We start from the raw sequence: 22,298 nt of genomic DNA on the forward strand, positions 1-22,298 counted from the left end.
CAGCAGCTCCCAGTGTGAACTCTGTACCGGCTCGTGCCGTTAGCTCCACGCCTCTCAGAAAGCTGGAAGCAAGTGCAGCTGACACAGCTCAGGTCCAGGCAATCTCAAAGGAACCATCACAGGAACTGCAATGCCAGAATGAAGTTCCTCCACAATTCACATAGTCAAGTAGCTAATTTAAGCACATGAATATTTGTTCCAGGGGAATCCAAACCTCTTGCTTTTTATAAAGCAGTAGCATCAATAGGTTTTACAGTAGTCTCCTGCTCTCTCTGTTAAAGATGTGTGTACTAAATGACATATTGAGACAGAGTTCAATTATTAAGGGGGATCAGACACAATATTTTGACTTGCAGGTTGCATATTCCTAACAGCAAGCACAACAAGGAAACCTGCTTTTTAAACTGTAAGAGCTAGGGAAACTTTGAAAGTTTAGGACCTGAGGTCCTTTGTGTAGTTTTAACTTCCTGACCCAGTAAATTCATGTACCTGTTCATGGAAAGTGACCTGAGATTTGGACAAGTCCAAAGCATTTCTGTATGAAGCTAACCCTACACAGAAAACAGGACATTTCTTTATTATGTCCTTTACATGATTTAGATCTAATGAGTATGACTTAGGCACCCTTAGTTCGACCAAAAGTTGCCTCTTTGCTAGATGGTTAGTGCTAATGATTCTCCCTGTCTGTAACAATTGTTGAGCACTCTGCAGGAGCCTCATGCTATTCAAATTATTATTGGGTATCAAATTTCGATTTATTATACTTGTTCCCAAATTATTTTTTGCAAATGATGGGAGGTTACACTGGAATGAAAAATCACACCCAGCTTAGTAAAAACAATCCAAAGCTTCATTTTATTCTGTGATAACAGTTCTGTAATGGGTACACAGGAAAGAGATTTTCCAGTTCAGTATGTACTTAGTGGCAAGCAACTGATGAGCACGGTCCCATGGTGCCCTTGTGATATTGAATATAAGTCTTGCCACTGTAAGAAGCTTGTTCAAAGCTCAGAATCACAGAGAACATGTTTTTTATTTTACTGTTATGATACATAGCTGATGAAGGGCTTTTCAACTGCAATTAATCAGTGCAGAGAGAATAGCCTGGCTTTAGCAGCTGGGAACATTTCCAGGACTTCACCATTAAGCCCAGTTTATGAACAGAAACAGAACTAGGTCAGACAAACCTGGTCAAACCGTAAGCAAAATGTGACAGTGGAAACATGCCAGGAGCCCTTCCTTGTCTCTAGACAAACAGCCCATGGGATTTTATTACATCTTTATGAGGAAGCTACAGCTACAGAAAGGGGGCATACAAGGTGATGCATACAAGCAGTGAGTACCAGACCCTCTCCAAGGAATTCTTCCTGGGATCTTTCCACGGACCACACTGCAGTGTAAGCAGACCGTGGGAGCCCTGTCTCTGTCATGACACTCCTTCAGCTGCAAAAATGTGACTCGTTATCAGTGGGCTGTTAAGCAGCTCAAAGAAATAAGACACACACAGCAAATCCCACCAGCCTCTGTGATTACCATGTCCTAGATGATAGCCCTTTGGGGACCCCTTTCTGACACAGTGCAGTGTTGAGGAATACTGTCCACTGGGGACGAGGGGCCGACTGTGCTGCTACAGCACGCAAATCATCCCATGGGGGAATTTCTTACATGGGAAAGCTGAAGGGTTGGAATTACTATGCCAGGTAAATATCACTGATTTTGAAGGGCAAGTTCTGAAGAAATGGCAATTTCAAGTTACGCTGATGTCAAATACATACAGGAATATGGACAGTGGAACTACTGTCTTTGGTACATGGCCAGACCTGTTTGTAACAAGCATCAGGGCTGTACTCCAGATATTGCTGCTGGGAGTCCATAGTCATCCTGAGAGCACAAGAATTAAAGTGAGCAATTCCACACACCCACCATGTCTTCCCACAGAATTCGGTGTTGCCTGACAGCACTCTTCTTCTTGGCCAGGCAGCCTGTTGCACAGCTACAGTTGAGCACCTGTTACTCCCTTCTCAAGCTACAGTCTACTGCTGGCTGTTTTTCTGATGTTAGTATTCACAGGCAGCATTTTCCCTGCCACAGCATACACAAGTGTCAAGGGCAAAAAGAACAAGATTTCTCATCTGAAATGTAGGGAAGTACCATGACCAGCCCCAACTACCATCCTCAGCTTTGTTTTCATGCTCCTTTGCATCCCTTTACTGATTAGTGATGGCTCACACTCCTCCCCATAACACTAAAGAAAATGTTTTGCTCTCTTACTAGACAAATGTTGAGATACATAGCTATGTTCTGCAGCTGTATATTTCAAGTTGCTATTTAAACTGTGCAATCTGTCACCTAGGATCCACATTAGGGGATGTTGGGTTAGCCACTTGCGCAATGTCATGCTCTTAAAATAAGTCATGTGGGATCTTTACCAGCACGGGACCTCATGGTTCTGATTTCTCTCTTGCCTTCAGACTGAAGGAAATGTTTGTGGCAACATAAAGTCTGTGAAGACTCCTTTGCTGCCTTCCTTTTCTGGAAGGGAACAGGGAAGAACAAGGGCAGATCACTACCTCTCTCACACCAGGAAGATCCATACTGCTCTTTAGAACTTCAGTGTTAGAGCATGCTTAGTGTCTCAGCAACAGGTACATCTCACCATGACAGTCCTGGGATCATGATCTTTCATGATGGTTAGCGACAGGTCCTTGCAGCATAGCGTCCAGGTCACAGTTTTGCCAGACCTAGTTGTTTTGTCTTTACTATATCAATTCATTATCCTGTTTCTTCATTCTTATGACTGGATGTTACAGCATTATGCCTACAACATATTATTCAAAATTAAGGTAATTGTTCTAAAAGATCGGTTTGAACTAATCCACTGTGACCTCTCCTGTGGTTTTTCTGCTTGAAATCTATAGCACGTGTCTGAATGTTCAAAGGTAACAACTGAGCCTACAATTTTCCATAACTTTTAAAGCCCTGTCAGCATACTACAGGTGAAGTGAGACCTGAGCTTAACATGGAATTATGTGGTGAATCAAATATTGATTCCCTGTCAGGAAAGTGACAACAGCAACAAGCTTAGAGACACTTTCAGTGTAATCATATTTAGCCATGATAAGAGCTCAATAAAATGCTGAGTATCTCGGAACTGGCATATGAAGCTGTCACTGGATTTGCCCTGGTATAAAATTCAGGATGTTTGCTGAGCCCTGACTCAGGGGTACCGATATCACATAACCTGCAATTGAACAAGTTTTTTTTACTGCATATGACTCAAGTCTTTGCTGAAATGAAGCTGTCTAAGCTTTGGACAGCATGGGTAGAACTTAGGACTTAAAACCATCTTTCTCTCCTCATCTGAAGAAGTCATTTATTTTCACTGTAAACATTTTAAGTCTCTGCTTTAAAACTAGAACACAGACCATTATGAGCCTGAGCAAAGCTACAGCACAACTCCAGATCTGAACAATGTGTTTGGTTTAATGAAGATAATAATTCTGCAAATCTGTGAATACTGTAAATGGTTTTACAGTGAAACTTAGATTAACAAGGAGCCAAACCTTGAGCAGTTTAAGTAATGGTTCATTTCAACATTTCAGAAAATTTCAGGTTAGTGAAAATCCAAGTCCCTGGGGCTAGAATTGAGAGGTGACTCTAGGATGCCTTTCCCCATATGGTGAACACATACAGTTATTGCTAGTTCATTGCTCTGCAGCAGAATGCTAGTATGTAGTTCCATTCTGAGTAGAAGACCCTTAAAGTAGGATAATTTGACTTTGCAAGAGATTTGATCTCTGCTCCCACCTTCTGAAATGCAGGTTGCTTTTGCCATCTCACCTTTTTTCAAGCAGATTTGGTACAGAACAGCATTTTCCTGGTTATGACAGGAACACTGAGGAATGAGCTACAGCTTCGACAACCACTACTCCATAATTAGTATTGTTTGAACTAGTTGGCATTTCTCCTAGAGCAGATTTCACACTCTGTGAATGAGGTTAATTCATTAGTTACATGTGTTTCAAAGCCTCTTGAGCAATCTAATCACTCTGTAATAGTAACTGACTGACCCAAATCTTTACCCAGTAAAATAACACAATTTCATCCTGATTTGTTACCAGAGAAAGCTTAACCTATTTAAGTTTTTATACTGACATTTCACTGCAGAATATGACAAAGATAATTCAGGAAAACTTGATGTATCCATATCTGTTTTCCATATGGGTTTGATTTCAGTCTTTATGGCAATGTCAGTATTAGTAGGCACAAAGATGAATCTCTAACACCCTGTCTATCTATCTCCTGTATTTTTCCAGACACACCCTGCATATTAAACAAAACACTGCTCATACCAACAGTAATCACATGAACAGCCAGGGTTTAAGGTCATGAACAGACACTGAAACAGTCCAAGTTAAGTGAAATGTGGCTTACAACTATCAGCTAGACTTCTCTTATAACTTCTCTTGGATGGTCCAGGAGTCCTTATGTTCTCCATTTTCTCAGTTAATCCCCTTTCTGCTACGTCTGCAAATGAGCCTTTGCATCTAGCTATCTGTGATATTTGAGTATATTTATATTAAATCTTGTCACAGATCACGATAGGATGCTTCAACTCTTTTTTTTTTTTTTTTTTTAATCAACATTTCAGCTACTGGTTTAGTAACTAAAAGCTAGTCCTGCTTAATTCCCATTTCAGCAGTCAGGAAACCATGCTCCACCATGTCATAACAAAGCATTAGAGGAAGGTAACAGTAAGTGTTTAAATGAAATTCCACGAGAGTTCTCCATTTCCAAGATCTGTATTTAAACATCAGCTTAATGGATTGTGAACCCCACCTGCACCTTCTCTGTGGAACTTTTCTACATTCATACTTCCATTAAGGTCAAACTCTGCTGCTTGTTTTTATTGACACATTTGGGCTCAGTTCCAAAAGCAAAATTTAATTGTCCATATGCCTTAAGTCCAAGTTCATCAATTGCATATCCTCAAAATTCTTTCCTACACTTTCTGTAGAGTTAGCCGATGGTGGACAGATGAGGAACAGCACGAAGTGGATAAGCATAGTCATCTGATAGAAGCTAGAGCTGTTTGAGATGTTGATTCAATGCTGCTTTCCAGTTATTGAATACCTTCAAGGAACAAGGAACCGAAATCAGAATGAAACGAACCAATTTAGCTTTCTGTAGTCACGGCAATGAGTGGATTTGCCAGATGGGGAGGAGGAGTAGGAGGCTGGCACAGATGGAACTTTGTTATAGACCTAAGCACGGAACCAACTGCATGGGAGCGTGGTGCAGTGGGAAGCTTCACCCTTGGAAAGCTTTTACCCTCAGAAAGGATAACCAGTGACAGCAGGGTAACCTACACTGGGGCTGGGACCACTCTGTATGCTTTACTTAGAGCCCATCAGCCCTTTGATACTTGTAAAAATTGTCTGAGTCTCATGACCTCCCCAGACTCAGAGATGAGCACAGATTTCAGTGGTCATCTCATCTTTGACAAAAGCAGATCCAGAAAAGCTGTAAAGTGCCCAAGCTATCCACATCCCAGACAAGACAGAAGCAAATCTAGATTCTTTAATGCGCACAGCAGTGGTGCCAAAGTCATTCTCTTTGCCAATTCACATTAAAGGATGATGGGACACTTCAGATACCAGACTCTCTAGAACAGTTTAAGAGTGAAGAGATGTATCCAGCATCGCTCTGTGCATCACAAGCAACATTTCAGGCTAATCTCAGCTGCAAGCACAGGAAAATACTACTTACTGTTACGCCCTTCTTACATGAGAAATCTATGTAAGCTGCAACAGTAGCTTATGTTTTGCTTTAATTTTACAAAGCTTATATGTAAGCTATTATGTAGCAAAAAATCAGGGTAGCAAAAGCTTCACAGAAGGTCTATGGATCTGAGTATTACAGAAAGGCTTTATATTAACACAGGGTTTTAATACTCCAATTATTTGTGTGTAGTAGTTGCATTCGTTTACAGTTGAGACTACTCTGGGAGTTGTTTTCCACATCTTAGCCTGCCATGAATTTTAGAGCTGCAGGAATACAAAGCATATGGCAGCAGCAGAAACAACCAGCCCCACATACAACAGAAGCTATCGCCTAACTCTTTGCTCTGCTGCTCACTTTGGCATTTTCTGGAAAGATAAGTTATGTGAGGTAATGCCTCTGCTTGAGATCAGGATAGAGTGAGGAAAAGGGGAGAATTATAGCTTTCATTTACTAGCTTTCCACATACTATTAGCTTATTCAAACAGTTTAAGGTAAATGAAAGCAAAAATCCTCTTATGTTTCCCAAGATTTTATCTTCATTAATACCCTGAGTGGCACTCACAAATGGAAGCAGAGACTATATTCTTCCTGCCTTTTTTTTTTTTTTTTCTTTTGTCCACTCAAGAGTTTCCTACTAGGATTAGAAAAGAAAAACAAGAAAGCTAATAAAAATTATACCAATTTCTGTTGAGAAGGAAGAGGGAGGATGACACAGATATCTATGACCATATTTTCCTTCTCCTCCTCAAATGAGCAAAGACAACTTTTGCAGTACACAACAACCAGTGCTGAGAAAGCTTTAGTCATCAGCTTGAATTAAAGACTTCCCTATCTGAGAACTGGAAAATTTGCAGCAAGTGATTATCTGGGGAAAAATAAGCTCCCTTTGGTGATTGAAACAATCAGTTCACTTCCACTGGTTGCAGCTTCCCCAGCTGCAAGAGGACAGGGGAAGTCACCACTGAGATCACCCCACACTGCTGACACCCTGGGGATGTGGTGACAAGCTACCATGTCGTGTCCTCCTTCCCCTTTACTGTGTCCCCACTGTGTTCCCATCTGCAGATAACATCCTCGGAAGTATTTCTGCTAGAATTCACAGGCACCGACCCAGACAGGGAGGTCAGGCTCCAGAGGTCCCTCAGCCCCATCCCTGTCCCCTTTACTGGTTGCGGACATAAAGACAGTTCATTTCATAGTCATGTGAGGGTGAAGGCTATTTGCTGTTAAGTAGGTCTGATCTTCAAGTAACACGTTCAGGAGTGTCCAAAACCTCAATCTCATAGCACAGCTTCCTTTGTCACCGCTATAGTTTGTTTTTTGGTGTGAGCCATCACATCAAGAAGCTTAATGCCCAAGTGTTACTGGAACTATTTAAATATCAGATACTGGTTATTATGTGTATGGCATAAATTGGTAGCAACTGCTTGCCTCAGGCATAATAGCTCATGTATTATGTGACAGAATTCACTTAGAGGTGACTGATAGAAGCAGCACCACAGCCACTAATTGAAGGATCTCCCTGCAGCTTTCATTCAGCTCTGTCAGGTCACCATGGGTTTACAAGGAACACCTGCAACAGAGCATCAGAAGATAAGCCAGAGAACAAATCACACTAAGTGCTATTGCTCATGATACAATTCAGCACCGTTTTTTATGATACTCCCATTCTTTCTCTTGCTGTCAAGCTTACCAAGCTTTTTTTCTCTTAAGCTGTTTAGGTTAAGAATTCAGTTACAGCCGCAGAACAGCTATGTCCGCCCTGGAGATCACATGATGTGCACCACTTACATTCCCAGAAAGAATAAACAAAGCAAAACAAAGCAGTTTGATTTTTTTTTAATGTAGATCAATGAATTTGATAAGTGCATTAATTTTTCAAAAACCTTGGGCTATTCCTTACCAAGGTGTCCCTGCGCTGAACTGTTTTGGGTATTAGAGTTTGCTCCATGTTTTACAGCTTTGGAGTTTAAATCCATAAAATATAGATCCTAAAAAAGGATTCACGGCGGCGAATTCCTAACTCCGTGTATAGCTGGCTTGCAAATGATATTGTTAATAAGGACTGTTTATGCTAATGACAGCAACTCCTCATTACGCCGTAATTTATCTAGGGTAAACGACGTGTTTCTGACTACCCCAGGCTTTTTGACTGGGAACGCTGTTGTTTCCAGCGCTGCTGTGTCTTTGGTTGGGGTCGTGACAAAGCTTTCAGGGCCACGCGGCATTTTACGCGCTGGATGATGTACAATGAGACGCAGCTGTGATTTCGTCCAGGCTCGCGCAGGTTAGTGCCTTGCGAGTGCCGGCACGGCTACGGCAACCGCTGCCGTTGTAAGTCACTTGCACAGAGCACTTTCTGCACAAACCTCCTAACTGGGGCCTTTCCAGGGCTCCAGCGCCCGTGGGGAGCCCGGCAGCGCTGCGGAGGGGCCGCCGGGCCACGCCCGGGCTCACGGCTTCGCCAGCAGCCCCCGAGGGCGCCGCGGCGGCCGCGCCGCGGCCTGGCCCCCCGCACCGGGGGGCTTCCTCCACTCGGGGAGGAACGCGCCGCGTTCCAAGCCCCCCGCGGAGGCGGCTGAGGCGGCAGCCGCCTGGAGGGGAGACCCGGGAGCGACCGCGCCGCTAAGGAGCGCGACCCCCGCGCTGCCTCAGCGCGCCGCCCCCTCACCTCCCCTCCCGGACTACATTTCCCAGCGCGCCGCGCGGCGGGCACGGCGCGGGCGAGGGGGCGGTGTGCGGGGCGTGGCCAGCGGCCTGCGCGGTGACGTAACCCAGGGGCGTGGTCTGCGTGCGCGTGAAGCGGGCAGCGGAGAAGGACGCAGGGGGGTAGCGGAGCGAGCGCGCGGGAGGGCGGGGGGGGGGGTCGTCCCGGTGAGAGCGGCGCCGCGTGTGCTGCTGCTGCCGCCGCCGCCTCCGCCCCAGCACGCGCGGGGCGCCGGGCACGAGAGCGAGGCTGGGCCGGGGGCGCGAGGCTGAGGAGGGGCCGGCCATTGGCTGCCGGCGCGCGCGGGGGGCCGCTGCTGCGGAGTTGAGGCGGCGGCGGCGGCGGCGGCGGGGGTCGGCCGGGAGCTCAGCGGCGCCCGCCGCGCTGCCGCCTTCCATGGGGCCGGGGGCGGCCGGCTTGCCCTGCCCCGCCGCCGCGATGAAGTGACAGCGGGCGGAGAACGGCGGCGGCGCCCCTTGCGGGCTGCGAGGCGAAGGGCTGCTGCCGGCCCGGCCCGGGGCGGGCGGCGGGGGGTCCGGTGAGTGAGGCGACAGCCGCCGGGGCTCCCCCCCTGCGCGCCCCGCCTCCCCCCGCCGCCGCCCGCCGGCCTGCGCGGGGCTCTCGGTGCGGGGAGGGGAGGGAGAAGGCGTCGGGCCGGAGCGGGCGACGGCGGCGGAGGGGAGCGGCCGCGCCATGAACTACCAGCAGCAGCTGGCCAACTCGGCAGCCATCCGGGCCGAGATCCAGCGCTTCGAGTCGGTGCACCCCAACATCTACTCCATCTACGAGCTGCTGGAGCGGGTGGAGGAGCCGGTGCTGCAGAACCAGATCCGCGAGCATGTCATCGCCATCGAAGGTGAGCCGGCGGCTCCGTCGCGGCGGGGAGAGGGGCAGGCGGCGGGGGTCGCGCCGTGCTCCCCCCGATCCCGCGGCCCAGCCTGCGGGCACTGGCGGGGGCCTTGGGAGCCGCTGCCGGCGCCCTCCCGGCTGCCTGCCCTTCCTCCGCCCCCCCGGGGCTGGCTTTTCGGGGGGGCGTTTCTCGGCCCGATCCCCATCGGTTCCCCTGCGCTGGGTGCCCAGGGTGGCCCCTCAGTGTGGGCTTCCCTTGCAGCCACGCGAGAGGTGAATTTGTTGCGAGCGCGGCTGGGAAGGGGCGCGGGGAGAAGTTGTGTTGCGACTTGGCTGCCGCTGCCGTGCAGGCAGAGCAGCGGTCTGGTTAGGGCTGGGTTGAGGTGGGAAGGATGATGCTCGCTTTGCCTGCGGAAGGGTTGGAGAAAATGAGGTTTTCCTCGGTGCTCCGTGCAGTTTTTGAGGGAGGCATTTGAAGTACGGGCTCCGGTTCAGGGGTGTTAAGTGGGTAAACAAGATGTGCAACTGGATTACAGAGCGGTAGTCTGTTTATGCAGCAGTGTAAAAACAGGTTTGAAGCTAAGATGGAGATAACAGTCTTCTAAGCTTAGATTTATATGCATCTATCCCCGAAGGAGCACTGCAGAGACTCTTGAACTGCTTAGGATGTGCAAAATAAGAAACAATTGTCAGTATTGGGAAGCCTGCAGATATTTTTCTTAACTGTCGCTGAAGTTAAAAAGAGCAAACAGTATTGGCCAAGAACATGTATTTTAAGAAGAAATTTTTGAGTTATTTTGCATAATAACTTACTCAGCTTTGCGTTGTGTGCTTTTGCAATTGAAATAGTCTGCCACTAGTTTGGAAGGGATTCAGGCTAGCAGAGTATGATGTACAGCAGCTGCAATAGCTGCTTAAAACATCTTGTGTTGTTGGCCTATCTTGTCTTTAAATTATATGTAGTAAAAAAGTCCTGCTGGAAAAACTGCTATTGAGATTGTTATCTGAAAGACTGCATTATTCGTCTGACTCTTAAGAAATGCAGCTTGAATAGACAGACATAATGTTTAATGCCGTTAACATTTTAGGGGGGAAGGGGGCAAAAAAACCCCTCTTCAGTGTCTTGTATAGCGAGTCACTGAGACTGGCGGTGCCTGTCACGTATTAAAGAACATAGTTGGATGCAGAGACTTAGCTGGGTACTAAGTATGTGGTAGAGTTCTGTTGTGCGTATTCTCTGTTGTATTTGTGACTTTACTGAAATTGTGGTGTGTGGTTGTCGGCTTCTTGGAGTCTGGGTTGTCCCCCCTTGGGAGTCCTTTCCCTTCGCTCTCCTCTTCCACTGAAGAGATGGAAACTTCTTAATATATATTGTGGGAAGGATATGGCACAGGCACCACTGTTCCTTTCTCAGCGGTACTGGTGTTTGGATTTCTGTGGGATAGATGATGCCTTCAGCAGAACATTTTTTTTTTTAAGTGGTAATTAATACATGTTTATGTGGTATAAATATGTTTCTTGAATGAGATGCTTGGGATATAGTGATGCAGCCAAGTTTGTGTTGAAGTGAGAGGAGGATGTGAAGTACCGTATGTAGTTATCTTCATAGCATATCACTTATGTTAGTCTTTTCATGTATTAATGATTTCTGTCACCTAACTGTAGCTCAGTTCATTTGTCAATGATGAAGACTTTAAAACCAAAATAGCAGCCTGCAAATGTGTTTCAAAAGCAGAGCCGATGAGTAAAATTTTCATAGACAATTTGCTGTCTAACTTGCATTGGACACTGAGTCATGAAACCAGTAGATCTGATTCATGGGAAAGATTTATCTAGGTAAAAAAAAGTGTATATTTCAAGTCTGTTCTGTTCTGAGGGCTGTTCAGCTAACACTTAAATGTTAAAAATTGCGTATATTTAAAAAAATAGCAATTCACTCCTTTAGATTACAACTCCACCAGGTTGTATTTTTTGTAAACCTCCTTTATCTGACTGTTTCTCACTGATACCAGCTTTTAACCTAGTGGTAATGCCATATTGCATGTAGGAAGAACTTAGAAATAGTCATTTCTTTCGTGGCTGCTGCAGTCCAATTTTGCTGCAAAGAGCTGAGTATTATCATGGTACTCCCCACATTACAAAACCTTTTGAGTTCAAGGTACTGGGCTTTTTCACTGACAGCGAGGAATCATGGTGTTGTTGGCATGTGGCTGGCGTGAGAAAATATTAAGTAAGTTTTTGCTGAAATAGTTTCTTCCAGCAGAAGGAGAACTCTACCCTTTAAAGAAAAGAATATAGTCTAGTTAGTTCAGGCTGCTTTAAACTGTAACTCCAACCAACATGTGCTCTTTGAACAGCTCAATTAATGCTTTCCGGCTCAAGAGATGTTTGACAGATCTGGAGGAGAACGTAGTTGGAATCGAAAGCAATTTGAGACTTAGTGAAGTAAAGACAGCATGTCCTGTTTTCGGCTGGGATAGGGTTAATTTTCTTCCTAGTAGCTGGTATAGTGCTGTGTTTTGGATTTTGCATGAGAATAATGTCGATAACACAGGGATGTTTTAGTTGTTGCTAAGTGGGCTCACACTGGTCAAGGACTTTTCAGCTTCCCATGCTCTGCCAGGTGCACAAGGATCTGGGAGGGGGCACAGCCAGGACAGCTGACCCAGACTGGCCAAAGGGCTATGCCATACCGTATGACGTCATGCTCAGTATATAAACTGGGGGGGGTTGGCGGGGGCCGGGGGGGGGCAGCGATCGCTGCTTGGGGACGGGCTGGGCATCAATCAGCAGGTGGTGAGCAATTGCATTGTGCATCACTTGTTTTGTATAGTCTTTTATCATTATTATTATTTTCTTTTCCTCTGCTGTCCTATTAATCTGTCTTTATCTCAACCCATGGGTTTTGCCTTTTTTTTCTTTTTTTTTTTTTTTCCCCGATTCTCTCCCCCATCGCCCGATTCTCTCCCCCATCGCACCGGGAGGGGCGGGGAGGGTAAGCGAGTGGCTGTGTGGTGCTTAGTTGCTGACTGGGATTAAACCACGACACACTATTACTTATTCTCAGAATTTTCTTTTCAATATAGCGTGGCACTGTCTTCCCAACACTTTGGATTTTATTGGCAATGTAATTTCTCTTTTTAGGCTTTGAGTTATATTATAGGAGTGTCTCGACACATTTGCTGGACCAATGACTGTTGAAATAATATGGAATTAAAACTGGCCTTTCAGCAGCAGCAGTTCTTTATATTCAGCTACACGAGTTGTATCTAATCCTAAGAGAGCAACTACTAAACATTCCTAAATAGGGTTCTAAATTGACATATCAATACTTCTTGCACAGATTGCTTTTCTTGTATTATTCTAAGTTAGATGTGATACTGGGTAAAACAGTTCTGTGTGAAGTTAGTTAATTTGGTTTTCCTCGTTGGGTAAAAATGCTAAAAATTGGTTACTTTCAGGTTCTTGCATTTCACGGAGTTGCAAAGGCAACAGTTTAAAAGCATTCAATTCAGTTTTCTTTGTATGAAATTCATACTAAGTAGCCAAACAATTTTACATGCTGTCATTTAGGCTGTTAACTGTAGTAAAAACTGTCTTCACGTGTTCTGGAGTTCACGACCTTAGTTCCACCAGTAGATGCATCAGTACTTGATCAATATTAAACAGTTCTTATATCAAGTATGTTGTGTGCTTAGAAATGGGGAGAAGACGACATGGACTGATTTCAGTAGTTTTTTAATTACTGGAAATGTCTTGGGGTTTCAAGGTATGATGGTCTTAAGGTGTTCGTGTAGATATGTAAGGGTAGGTAATAGCTGAATGTGTCATCCAGACGGAGAGTAGCTTTATATTGTTATAAAACTTTAGTATGGTGCAAAACCAAGGAAAGATGGTGAAAAATTTAATTTCTAATCCTTCGTGAAGGGATTTTAAAACAATTTAACAATGTCAATGTCATCTTGGTTAATAGTCTATAAAAACACTTTTGTTAATATACTTTTACTAACAGATGCTAATGCAGCAAGCGTTGAGCATATGAAATAGTTTGCTATCCTTTTACACAGCGGCAAGCCCATCAAAACAGATTCTGCTGCACTATGGGGTTTGAGGAGGTTTTCCTAACTGGGAAACATCTTGAATCCTCTACTAATAAAACAAAGCCTTAATGATGAGGCTTACGGTACCGGCTTCAGTGTGCCTTGCGAGTAATTTGAAGATGTTCCCTGTATTCTGTGTGGGTTTTTTTTATTCTCCTTTCTAAATGAATATAAAATCTGATTTTATTTTTTAAATCTAAGGGGAAGTTGTTGCTTTAATTCTTATGGATGCCATAACAGACGTTATTCTAGTTTTGAATTGCCATGTTCCAGCACATTTTGTGATTCCTATCCCAAGTTTTCTGTTACAAAAATAAATTGAAAAGTGTGTTGTGAATGCTAGTGTGTGTTTTGAAATTATGATTATTAAGACTTAAGAAATAATCTAAGTCTTAGAGAAAATATGAGATCTGTACACTTGGAAATTATTTGTTCACGGCAGTGCAAAGATCCTGATGCCCTGGAGGAGTGGGTTGGGGGGAGAAAATGGTAGAAGGTGTAAAGCTTGCTTTGTTTTTTTTCTTCAGTCACTTCTAAATGTACTGTTTTTTGAAAATAAAGTAGTTCAGGGTGGAGCTACAGCTCTTGAAGTGCATATGCATTAGAGGCATCTGTCATTAACTGATGTGGGAGTCCACTCCATTCTTTTCTTGGAGCCCTCTAACTTTGCAACTCCTTAAGTGCTGGTATGAAGCACGTTGGGGGGGCAGTGCTATTGTAGGACTACATCTTATAGGAGAAATTATACTCAGTTTTGGAGTTGAGGTAGCAATAGTATTGTAACACTTCTGTTGCTACTGAAGTCTGAGACAAATGAGTGGAAAAATGAATGTACTGTAAAAGCATTGTTTGCTGTTGTGAAATATAAGACTACAGCTGTTTTGCCTGCTTAATGTATCTGTTCTCTCCTACTTGATGACAGAAAAATGGCAAGCACATCAGTGATCAACCTTCTTTGGTTCACTGTTATGGAAGGAGTATCATTATTAGTTGACTTTTCTTTAACTTGCCAGCTTAGTGATGAGGGTGAATTACCACTGTACGCCAGCCTCTTCTTAATAACGTGAGCCTCCCTGCAGGTGTACAAATAGCTCATGACAAGGAGCAAAAGCTGATTGTAGTACAAGACTTGGCAAAGAATTATATCAAGCTGCAACTTGGAAACAATGGTAGTCACTCTGAACACCATTTGAATACCAGTCACTCCTTTTACTTAACTATGTTGTTGAAACAGACTTAGGAGATCCAGCATCTGCAGACCTCCGTGCAAGTAAATTAAGTCAAGCTCTTGAGGAGGGGAGTTTGGGTATATGTTGTATTATTTCAGTACATCAAAAGAATGATGGTATAGTTCAGATATTTAGGCATAAATGACCAAAGCTGAAAAAAAAACAACCAAACAAGTATTGCATGAGACAGTTGCATCTTGAAGCATTAATAGCAATCATCCTATTCAAGCTTCTGTTATCATTGATCAAACTATGTGATTTGAAATGATAAAACTGATTCTCCAAACAGCCATCTTGTTTCAGATTTCTGGGAGGGGGGGGCAACAATAGAGCATGCTGGGAATGTGCCTTTTTTGTTTGCTGGGGGATTAAATTTGTGTGATTCAGATGCAGGGAATCTGAACCCATTATCTATACCTAGTATATAAGTGCATCTAGGTAAATTCTGAGCTTGCATATAAACAAGCATTGACTTGGGTAGCGATCGTTGCTTTTAAGAGCCAGCACAATGTTTGGAACAAGCCTCTTATTGCCTTTTTCTGCTGGCTGTGCATGTGCGACTTTGTGCACCGAGCTGTGTGTTAACCTAGCTAAAGGTAGCATTTTTCTGCTGTGATTCTGTGTTGCTGCCTGTAGATCTTCAGTGCGGGCAAACTGATGAAACAGTATGTATTTTGTCGTTTTGGTGGGTAGTATCGAAATGGAAAGATGTTTCTTTTTAACGTGGAAGGTAATAGACTTCAGCATATGAATAACCAAGAAAATTCAAATGCATTACTTGAGTGGTGAACTAGAAGTTTGGTCTGATAGTTGTCTGAAGTTACCAGAATGTCATATTCTGAGTCAAAGTGACTGTGCTTTCTGGCTTTAAGTTACATGCTTCGTTGCTATTCTTAGCAAAAGCTGCGTGATTAAATATCAGATGCTTTTTAGTGAGTGCATAAAAGTTACAAATTGAGAGGAAAGCCTTAAACCATTAACTTCTGAGGATAACTTTTTTCCTTGAGGCAAAGAAGGAGACGTGCTGTGGATCAACTGATGTTTTTGGAACAAATGTGTTGTGAGGCCTTAGGTTTTTCAGGGAGTGTGCCGGGCTTCTCCTGCTGTTTGCTTTGGGGGATTAGTCTAAAGCAGCATGCAATAATGCTGAAACAAGAGGTCATGCTGCTGTGTATACAGATCACTGTTTTTATTTCTATTTAAATTGGCAAATAAGTCTTACTCCCTAAGAAGAGGGGGCGCTCAGCAATGCGGCAGATTAGACATTTGATTTGCTTTGGCTGATCTCAGGTGCTTGGGAAAAGGAAACACACCTTGTAAAGTCGGTTGCTGTGTTTATGTTCTGCGTTGTACTTTGCTAAGGCCAAAATGGCAATTGCAGTTTCCTGAAGGTGACACAGGTGCTCAAGCTAAGTGTTTTTATTTTCTAATAACGTATGTTATCTGGCACTTGATGTATCAGTAGTCTTAGTTTAAACTTTACCACCTGAAGAAAGTGGTTTGAATCTTGGATCAAGTGGTGAAAACTGATGTGGGAATATGATGTATTTCATTAATTGCAAATAGTAAGGGATACAGTTACAAACATACTGTAGTCTGACAGTTATAAGTGAGATTAAACCCCCCCCCCCCCCCCCCCCTTTTTATTTTTTGAAAGTGGTGGAGGTTGGGAATAGTGCCAGGTAGATGAAGAACTTCTCCCCAGACCTCAGGAATATTCCGTTCTCTACTGCATCACAACTGGGAATTGGTTTTGTCCTTACCAGTAAAGCAAGGTAAATGGCAATGTTGAAATTTTGGCAAATCTTTAAAGAAAAAGTAATGTAAGCTCCAAAAATCTTAGTAGCTGAAACGGAGAACTCAGTTGTATCTCTACTATGTGACCTTCAGCTGACAGTGCATTTCAGACATCATTTCTGCAATTGTTAGTTTTTAGGTTGAGGGTATTCTTTCTGACCTTCATACACATAGCTTTATATCATTTGTGGAAAAAATCTAAAATGATGATTTAGTAATTTACAGTGGATAAAGTTCCCCTAGTCAGAGAGAGAAAGTATGGTATTAAATATTTTTTTATTATCCTAACCTCTGTGGGAATAAGAGATTTGTCTTCTGTAATATTTTTTTTCTTTTTTTTTGCTTGACTGCCTTCAAGCGCTGTTTGTACTTTGTGTCACCTATACTGAGGAAAGGCTGTGGCTAAACTTCTCTTTTGTGTTCTCACTGGTCCATGAAGTAATTGAGCAAAGACAGTGCTGGATGTGGACAAGTTGTGAGATGCTGCTAATTTTTGATTTAAAGACTTACGGGAATTCTGTACAGGACTTAAATACAGTTTCATGGATGTCATCTGTATATGGAGAGAGATGTATGCGTGGAGCGCCATGGTGAGGGTGAGCGGGTGCCCCACAGGGGCCACTGCCTGGGCACGAGCCAGAGCAGAGGGCGAAGGGCAAAGATCCCAAATAATGGGGCACCTACTTGGAGCAGGAGGCTCAGACCAGTTTGGTTTGGGGATGGTACTGGGAGTACCCCCCAGGCTGAGAACACTGGTGTGATGAGTTGTGCCTGTTCCTGTGCAGGAAAGCAGCTTGGCCTGGGTGCCTGAGTCCCTCCCCCCATGCCTGGCCTTGGTGGGGTGTGTTTTGAGGGCTGTCTTATTTTTTGTGTGTTTTGTGCCCCCCCCCCCCCCCCCCGTTTTTTTAATATAGATTCCTACTTAGCGCTGGTGAGGCCACACCTGGAGTACTCTGTCCAGTTCTGGGCTCCCCAGAACAAGAGAGACATGGGCATACTGGAGAGAGTCCAGCGAAAAGTCAAAATGAAAGAGCTAACTTATAATTATCTATTGTGCTAGTTATCGGGCATTTTACTTGTTTGTCATGTTGCACTTAATGCTTTACTAGTAACATTCATGTTCATACCTTTTGGGATTTTGTGGTTTGTATTGCACCTTGTTGATGTCCTAGAAAACTTAGCATTTAAATGCAGTGAGAAGATACAGTTCAACTGCAATCATAAACTCTCCAGCCTGTGGGTACAGGGCAGCGAATAGCTTTTTGAGTGATAAGGTTAAACTTTTAAAAAGGTTTTATAAAATCAAGAACACTTCAATTCTTGTCTGTCTATATGGAATGACTTTTCAACTTTTCAACTACTTCTTAGTCTTCTGGACAGAGCTTTTGATCCAAACTTATTTGCAATTAATTTATACTTCTGTTTTAATTGCGATAAGGCTATAAATGCTGCATGAATCTTGTGACTAATGTTAGAAATATAACAGTGCTGTCTCACTTAGACATACTCCGTCTCACTCGTCTCGCTTAGACATATTCGGGCTACCAGGGATCCATGACTTCTTAGAAAGTTTTGTTTTACATTTCTAATTCCAAGGCGGAAACAGAGGGGTTGTCAGGTTCCCTTGTTGGTAGCAAGTCCGTTGTGGGCAGCTGGCAATTCCAAAGCCCTTTGGAAATATTTAATGGTTTTTTTGTTTGTTTTTTGGGGTTTTTTTTAAGTGAATGGAAGCAGATGTGTTACTTAATCAGTATGTGTACATTCAACCTCATTAATGCCATTTCAGGATTCTGACTCATATCACATTTGGAGCCTGTATAATGCTACAAATGAAAGGGTGTTAAGATGGCAGTGCGTTTCTAACCCAGTGAATGACTTGTTTTTTCATTTTTCTTTTCCTGTTGCTTAAGTAAGCTTCAGTTAACCACTTAAGGAAGCAAGCAGTAAAAATACAGGGTTGGTATATGAGAGATGTGTAATTTCAGTGTCTTGTTTAGTAACTTTATTTGTTTACATAGTTGGATAATGAATGTAAACCTAAGGATTAGACAGCTATTTTGTTTGGTAATTTTCCTTTCTGTACTGAAGAAAAATACAGGCAATTGAAGTGACTCTTAAGAATACTTGAATCTATAGCTTTTGCTGTATTGCTTTGTATTTGTACTTATTTATGAGAAGCTTCAGATGCAAATTTTTTTTATCATTTTGAAGGGATTGAAGGACTGTTTATAGCTTAGACCAAATCAGTGCTTGTCATGATTTATCTTGAAACCTGTAGGAAAATCCACTTTGTCTTGAACTTGGTAGTACTTACATTTTCTATTAAACTAAAGCTGCAGATGAAGTTCTTCCTGTTAGTAAAGTTTTTTTTTAGTTTATACCACTGTATCTATCATCTGCAACTCTGTTTTTCAGTAACATAACCAGAAGGAGGACACAGCAAGATAGTCACTGTTGCAGGATTTTGTAGCATCCTGTAACTTACTTGTGCTACTTCGTTCAGCAAATACAGTAGTGTACGAATGTGTGATTGCCATTATCTTACTGCTCCAACTTCCCATGCTCAGGAGAGCAGCCAGGAAGCCTGTCTTTTAGGTATGACAGCAACTGTGTTCTCTAGAGGAAATATGCTAAAAGCATGGCACTCGGGGTGCCCAGTCATTGAAATGTATACCACTTAACTTTGCAAATGCTTGTGTATTTGAGTTAACTAGTTGAGAACCAAAAGCAAGGCTTTTTGTGCCATTTGGTCAGGAACCCAAGGCAGATGTTTCAGGACCTTAAATAAGGAGGTGGCTGGCATATGAATTTGTACAAACATGGAGAGCGAGCATAGCAGGAAGACATATTGGATGTTAGACTTCAGTTGCCTATCTGAATACACTTGCTGTGCGTTTTTATATTTCTTACGAAACGTTTCATTATTGAAAGACGAGTCGTACACAATAGTAGTTCTTAGGGTAACTGCAGCATGGTACTGGACCGCAGATGTTGTTTCCCACTAATGACACATGAAAGTAGTTGCATTTGAGTGTAGGATCACCTGTGCTGTCATTGGAGTCTGGTACGAATGAACCCAGTGATCTTAAGATACTGAAATGGCCGTCTAGCACAGGAATAAAACCATCAATATGCTTCTGTATTCTGCACTGTCAGAGCCTGTTCCTCTCCATGGAGTCAGGGCTAGGTGGAGTTGCAAGCCTTAAGACTTGGCATAGTTAGCAGGCATCTCCAATCAAAACCTCTGGGCTGGGATAATAAATACAACACACTGTTGTAACACACTAACGTGGTGACAAGAAGCAGAAAGCCAACTATATCAGCAGGAACCTACAGCATTTCTTGTGAACTTGGCCTACTAGATTACCTGTATTGCTTTCAAAATACCGAGCAGACTGTGCAGGATACAAAAGGTCTCTTGGAAACTAAGCCTTTAGTAATGTTGAAATAGTACGAAGGAGTAATTGAGCTGACGTTGGATTCTTATATTAGAATACTGTTGTCACTTCTTTTGCAACCCTAACGTAGAGGTATGAGTTAGGCTTTAGTGACTAAGTGCTTCATGGTATGTAAACATTAAATAACAACTGGTACTTCTGTCCTAGTATACTGTTATGGTTGTTGTACTGCTCAGGATCACCTGTAGACTTGGTAAACATTTAAGTTCAGGCAAAGGTGGCATGCTCTTGGAAGAACATGACAAATTGGGCCTGGTAACAAATAGGCAAAAGTCAGAGACAGGAGCTGTGCACGAGCACTTAAATTGGCATACAGCTTCATATCTGTTGTTCTAGCTACTGTTGGAGGCATATTATAAAACAGGTATCAGGTTCTTGAGAAAAAGATGGGTTATATATCTCTTACTTGGGTGACTTCACTGTTTAGCACTAAAACTAGAATGATAGTTTGGAAAATCTTAATAGATATGGGCATTTGATAATGAGAATTCTGATAAAGCAGTTACAAATAATTTTGTTAGTAATTGCACCATCTCTCTTTCTGGCTAGAAGGTGTTACTGTTGTATTGCAAAACACACAAGTGTCAACTATCAAAATTAATAAAGAATGACAGTGAAGGAAAATAATGTTCCTTTGCTTTCATGAACATAAAATCAATGATGTAGTAGAGTTCAAAAATGCTTTTATAGTAAAGCTTTGTTAGTATTTTCAATACATCCTAAAGTCTTAATAGGATTATTTTCTTTTTTTGGTACCGTGCATAAAGCTGAGTAATAGTTTTCCTTCAAAATATATTGCTGTTCGAGCTTGGGGTTGAAAGACTTCTGTGGGTCTTTGGGCAAGCTTCTGATCCCTCTGCACAGGATGGTGACAGTGATGGGTAGCTGCTTTGCATTGTATACAGTTGTATAAATTGACAATGCTACTGGTATGCCCTGAAGAAAATCTATAGCTGCAGCCTTAGTGCACGTGGGACTTTCCTATAGTCGTTTATCACTTACCTATGGCAATTCTGTTACTTGAACCTGAATCTGTAGGTTCCCCCTTGGAGCTGAGTAAATCAAAGCAGGAAGGAATAGAAACAAGCTATGGAAAGCTATTCCTGTACCTTGTGGCAACTCATCTATTTAGTCCCATTTCATTACTTTTCTCATGCAAAATAAGATTCTAATTTTAACCTGCATTAATGAAGCTTCACTGCTGTGAGATTGCAGCATTCAATAGCATCTGGATGTATAACAATACATTAGTTTATGGATGGAAGGATCTTGCTATTGACGTATCTTGAAAAATTAAATTTGGGTAGGGTGGGGCTGACCAAAAGGGCACAATTTGCTTGAGGCAAAAGATGCACTGAACACAAAGGTGCATAACCTCTGAGAGGGAAGTGATGTCTGTTCATCATCTGGGTAACAATGCTGGCCAGGTTAGATGCACAAATATTTACAGAGGACATCTGCCTTGATAACTGCTTAAGGCTAGTATTTTATCTGAAGCCTATATGACTTATAAAAAGACAGTACTTCTCCGGGAATATTTTGCTTACTGGAACATCTTGCTTCCTGCATAATAGAGTGAATTCAGGTAGAGGGTTGCTGGTTTGATTTATGCTGCTAATTGATGTGGTAGTTGATGTGAACTGCATGTGCTAATTGCTCACTTGCTAATCCTCTCCAAATTATCTGACAAAAGCTTTTGAAATGGAGCATTACATGTTTTTTAAAACTGGTCAGCATATAAACATAAACAATTGGGGGCTCCTGTTTTGCTTGTAAGATCTAAGTACTGATCCATTTTAGTCGCAGTAATGTTTCAGGGGAACTTCAGTGGCTTTAAAGTAGTCTCGTTGTTCTCCATGGTGTTTAAACAATGTCTGGAAAATACTTTGAGAGCATGCTTTTTTTTTTTTTTATTTAACTGGATCATCACAGTTATCTGTATGGTAAAGGTAGAATATGTATGATACTTGACTGTGCAGTTCTACGTAATGAAAGATACGATGTGCCATTTGAATTTGTGCTTATGCATACAAGCCAGTCAGTGCAGCAGAAACTGCAGTGGGTAAAAGATAAGAAAAAAAAGTGGTGGCTAGTTCATGCAATGGTATTGAGATAGGAGTACGCTGACTGTCTCTGATTCTGGTAAAGGAAATGCTCATTAAGTGTTTTACTTACTGGCCAAACCCATCAACTCTAATATAAGCTGGGAAGCTTTTGTATTTCTGGACTGATGGGGAGAATCTTAATGTTAGATTATGGAATGCAATAGTCTAGAGGTTACTTTTACCTTCACTTACATAAGGAAGGACCTGTTTGAGGAGAGGTGAGTAACAGCTGATTCTTCAGTTTGGAGAGTTGTACAGGCTGCTGTCTG

The 22,298-nt window shown here is 42.8% G+C and overlaps 1 protein-coding gene across 2 annotated transcripts in view; it reads left to right on the plus strand.

Annotated features, from left to right (window-relative positions):
* Positions 1-8,857: 8,857 nt before the first annotated feature.
* Positions 8,858-22,298, plus strand: part of AGAP1 (ArfGAP with GTPase domain, ankyrin repeat and PH domain 1) — a 395,766-nt gene continuing 382,325 nt past the window's right edge. Inside the window, exon 1 of one of the 2 annotated variants that reach the window (XM_087731869.1) lies at positions 8,858-9,347. In XM_087731869.1, the coding sequence (XP_087587995.1) occupies positions 9,185-9,347 (163 nt within the window). In that variant the 5' untranslated portion in view covers positions 8,858-9,184. The remainder of the gene's footprint in view (positions 9,348-22,298) is intronic. The other variant, XM_087731868.1, reaches the window with a different exon arrangement.

Source organism: Nipponia nippon, unplaced genomic scaffold (genome assembly GCF_047370975.1).
Source record: "Nipponia nippon isolate SJK-2023a ecotype South Korea unplaced genomic scaffold, ASM4737097v1 scaffold_5, whole genome shotgun sequence".
Lineage (NCBI taxonomy): Eukaryota > Metazoa > Chordata > Aves > Pelecaniformes > Threskiornithidae > Nipponia > Nipponia nippon.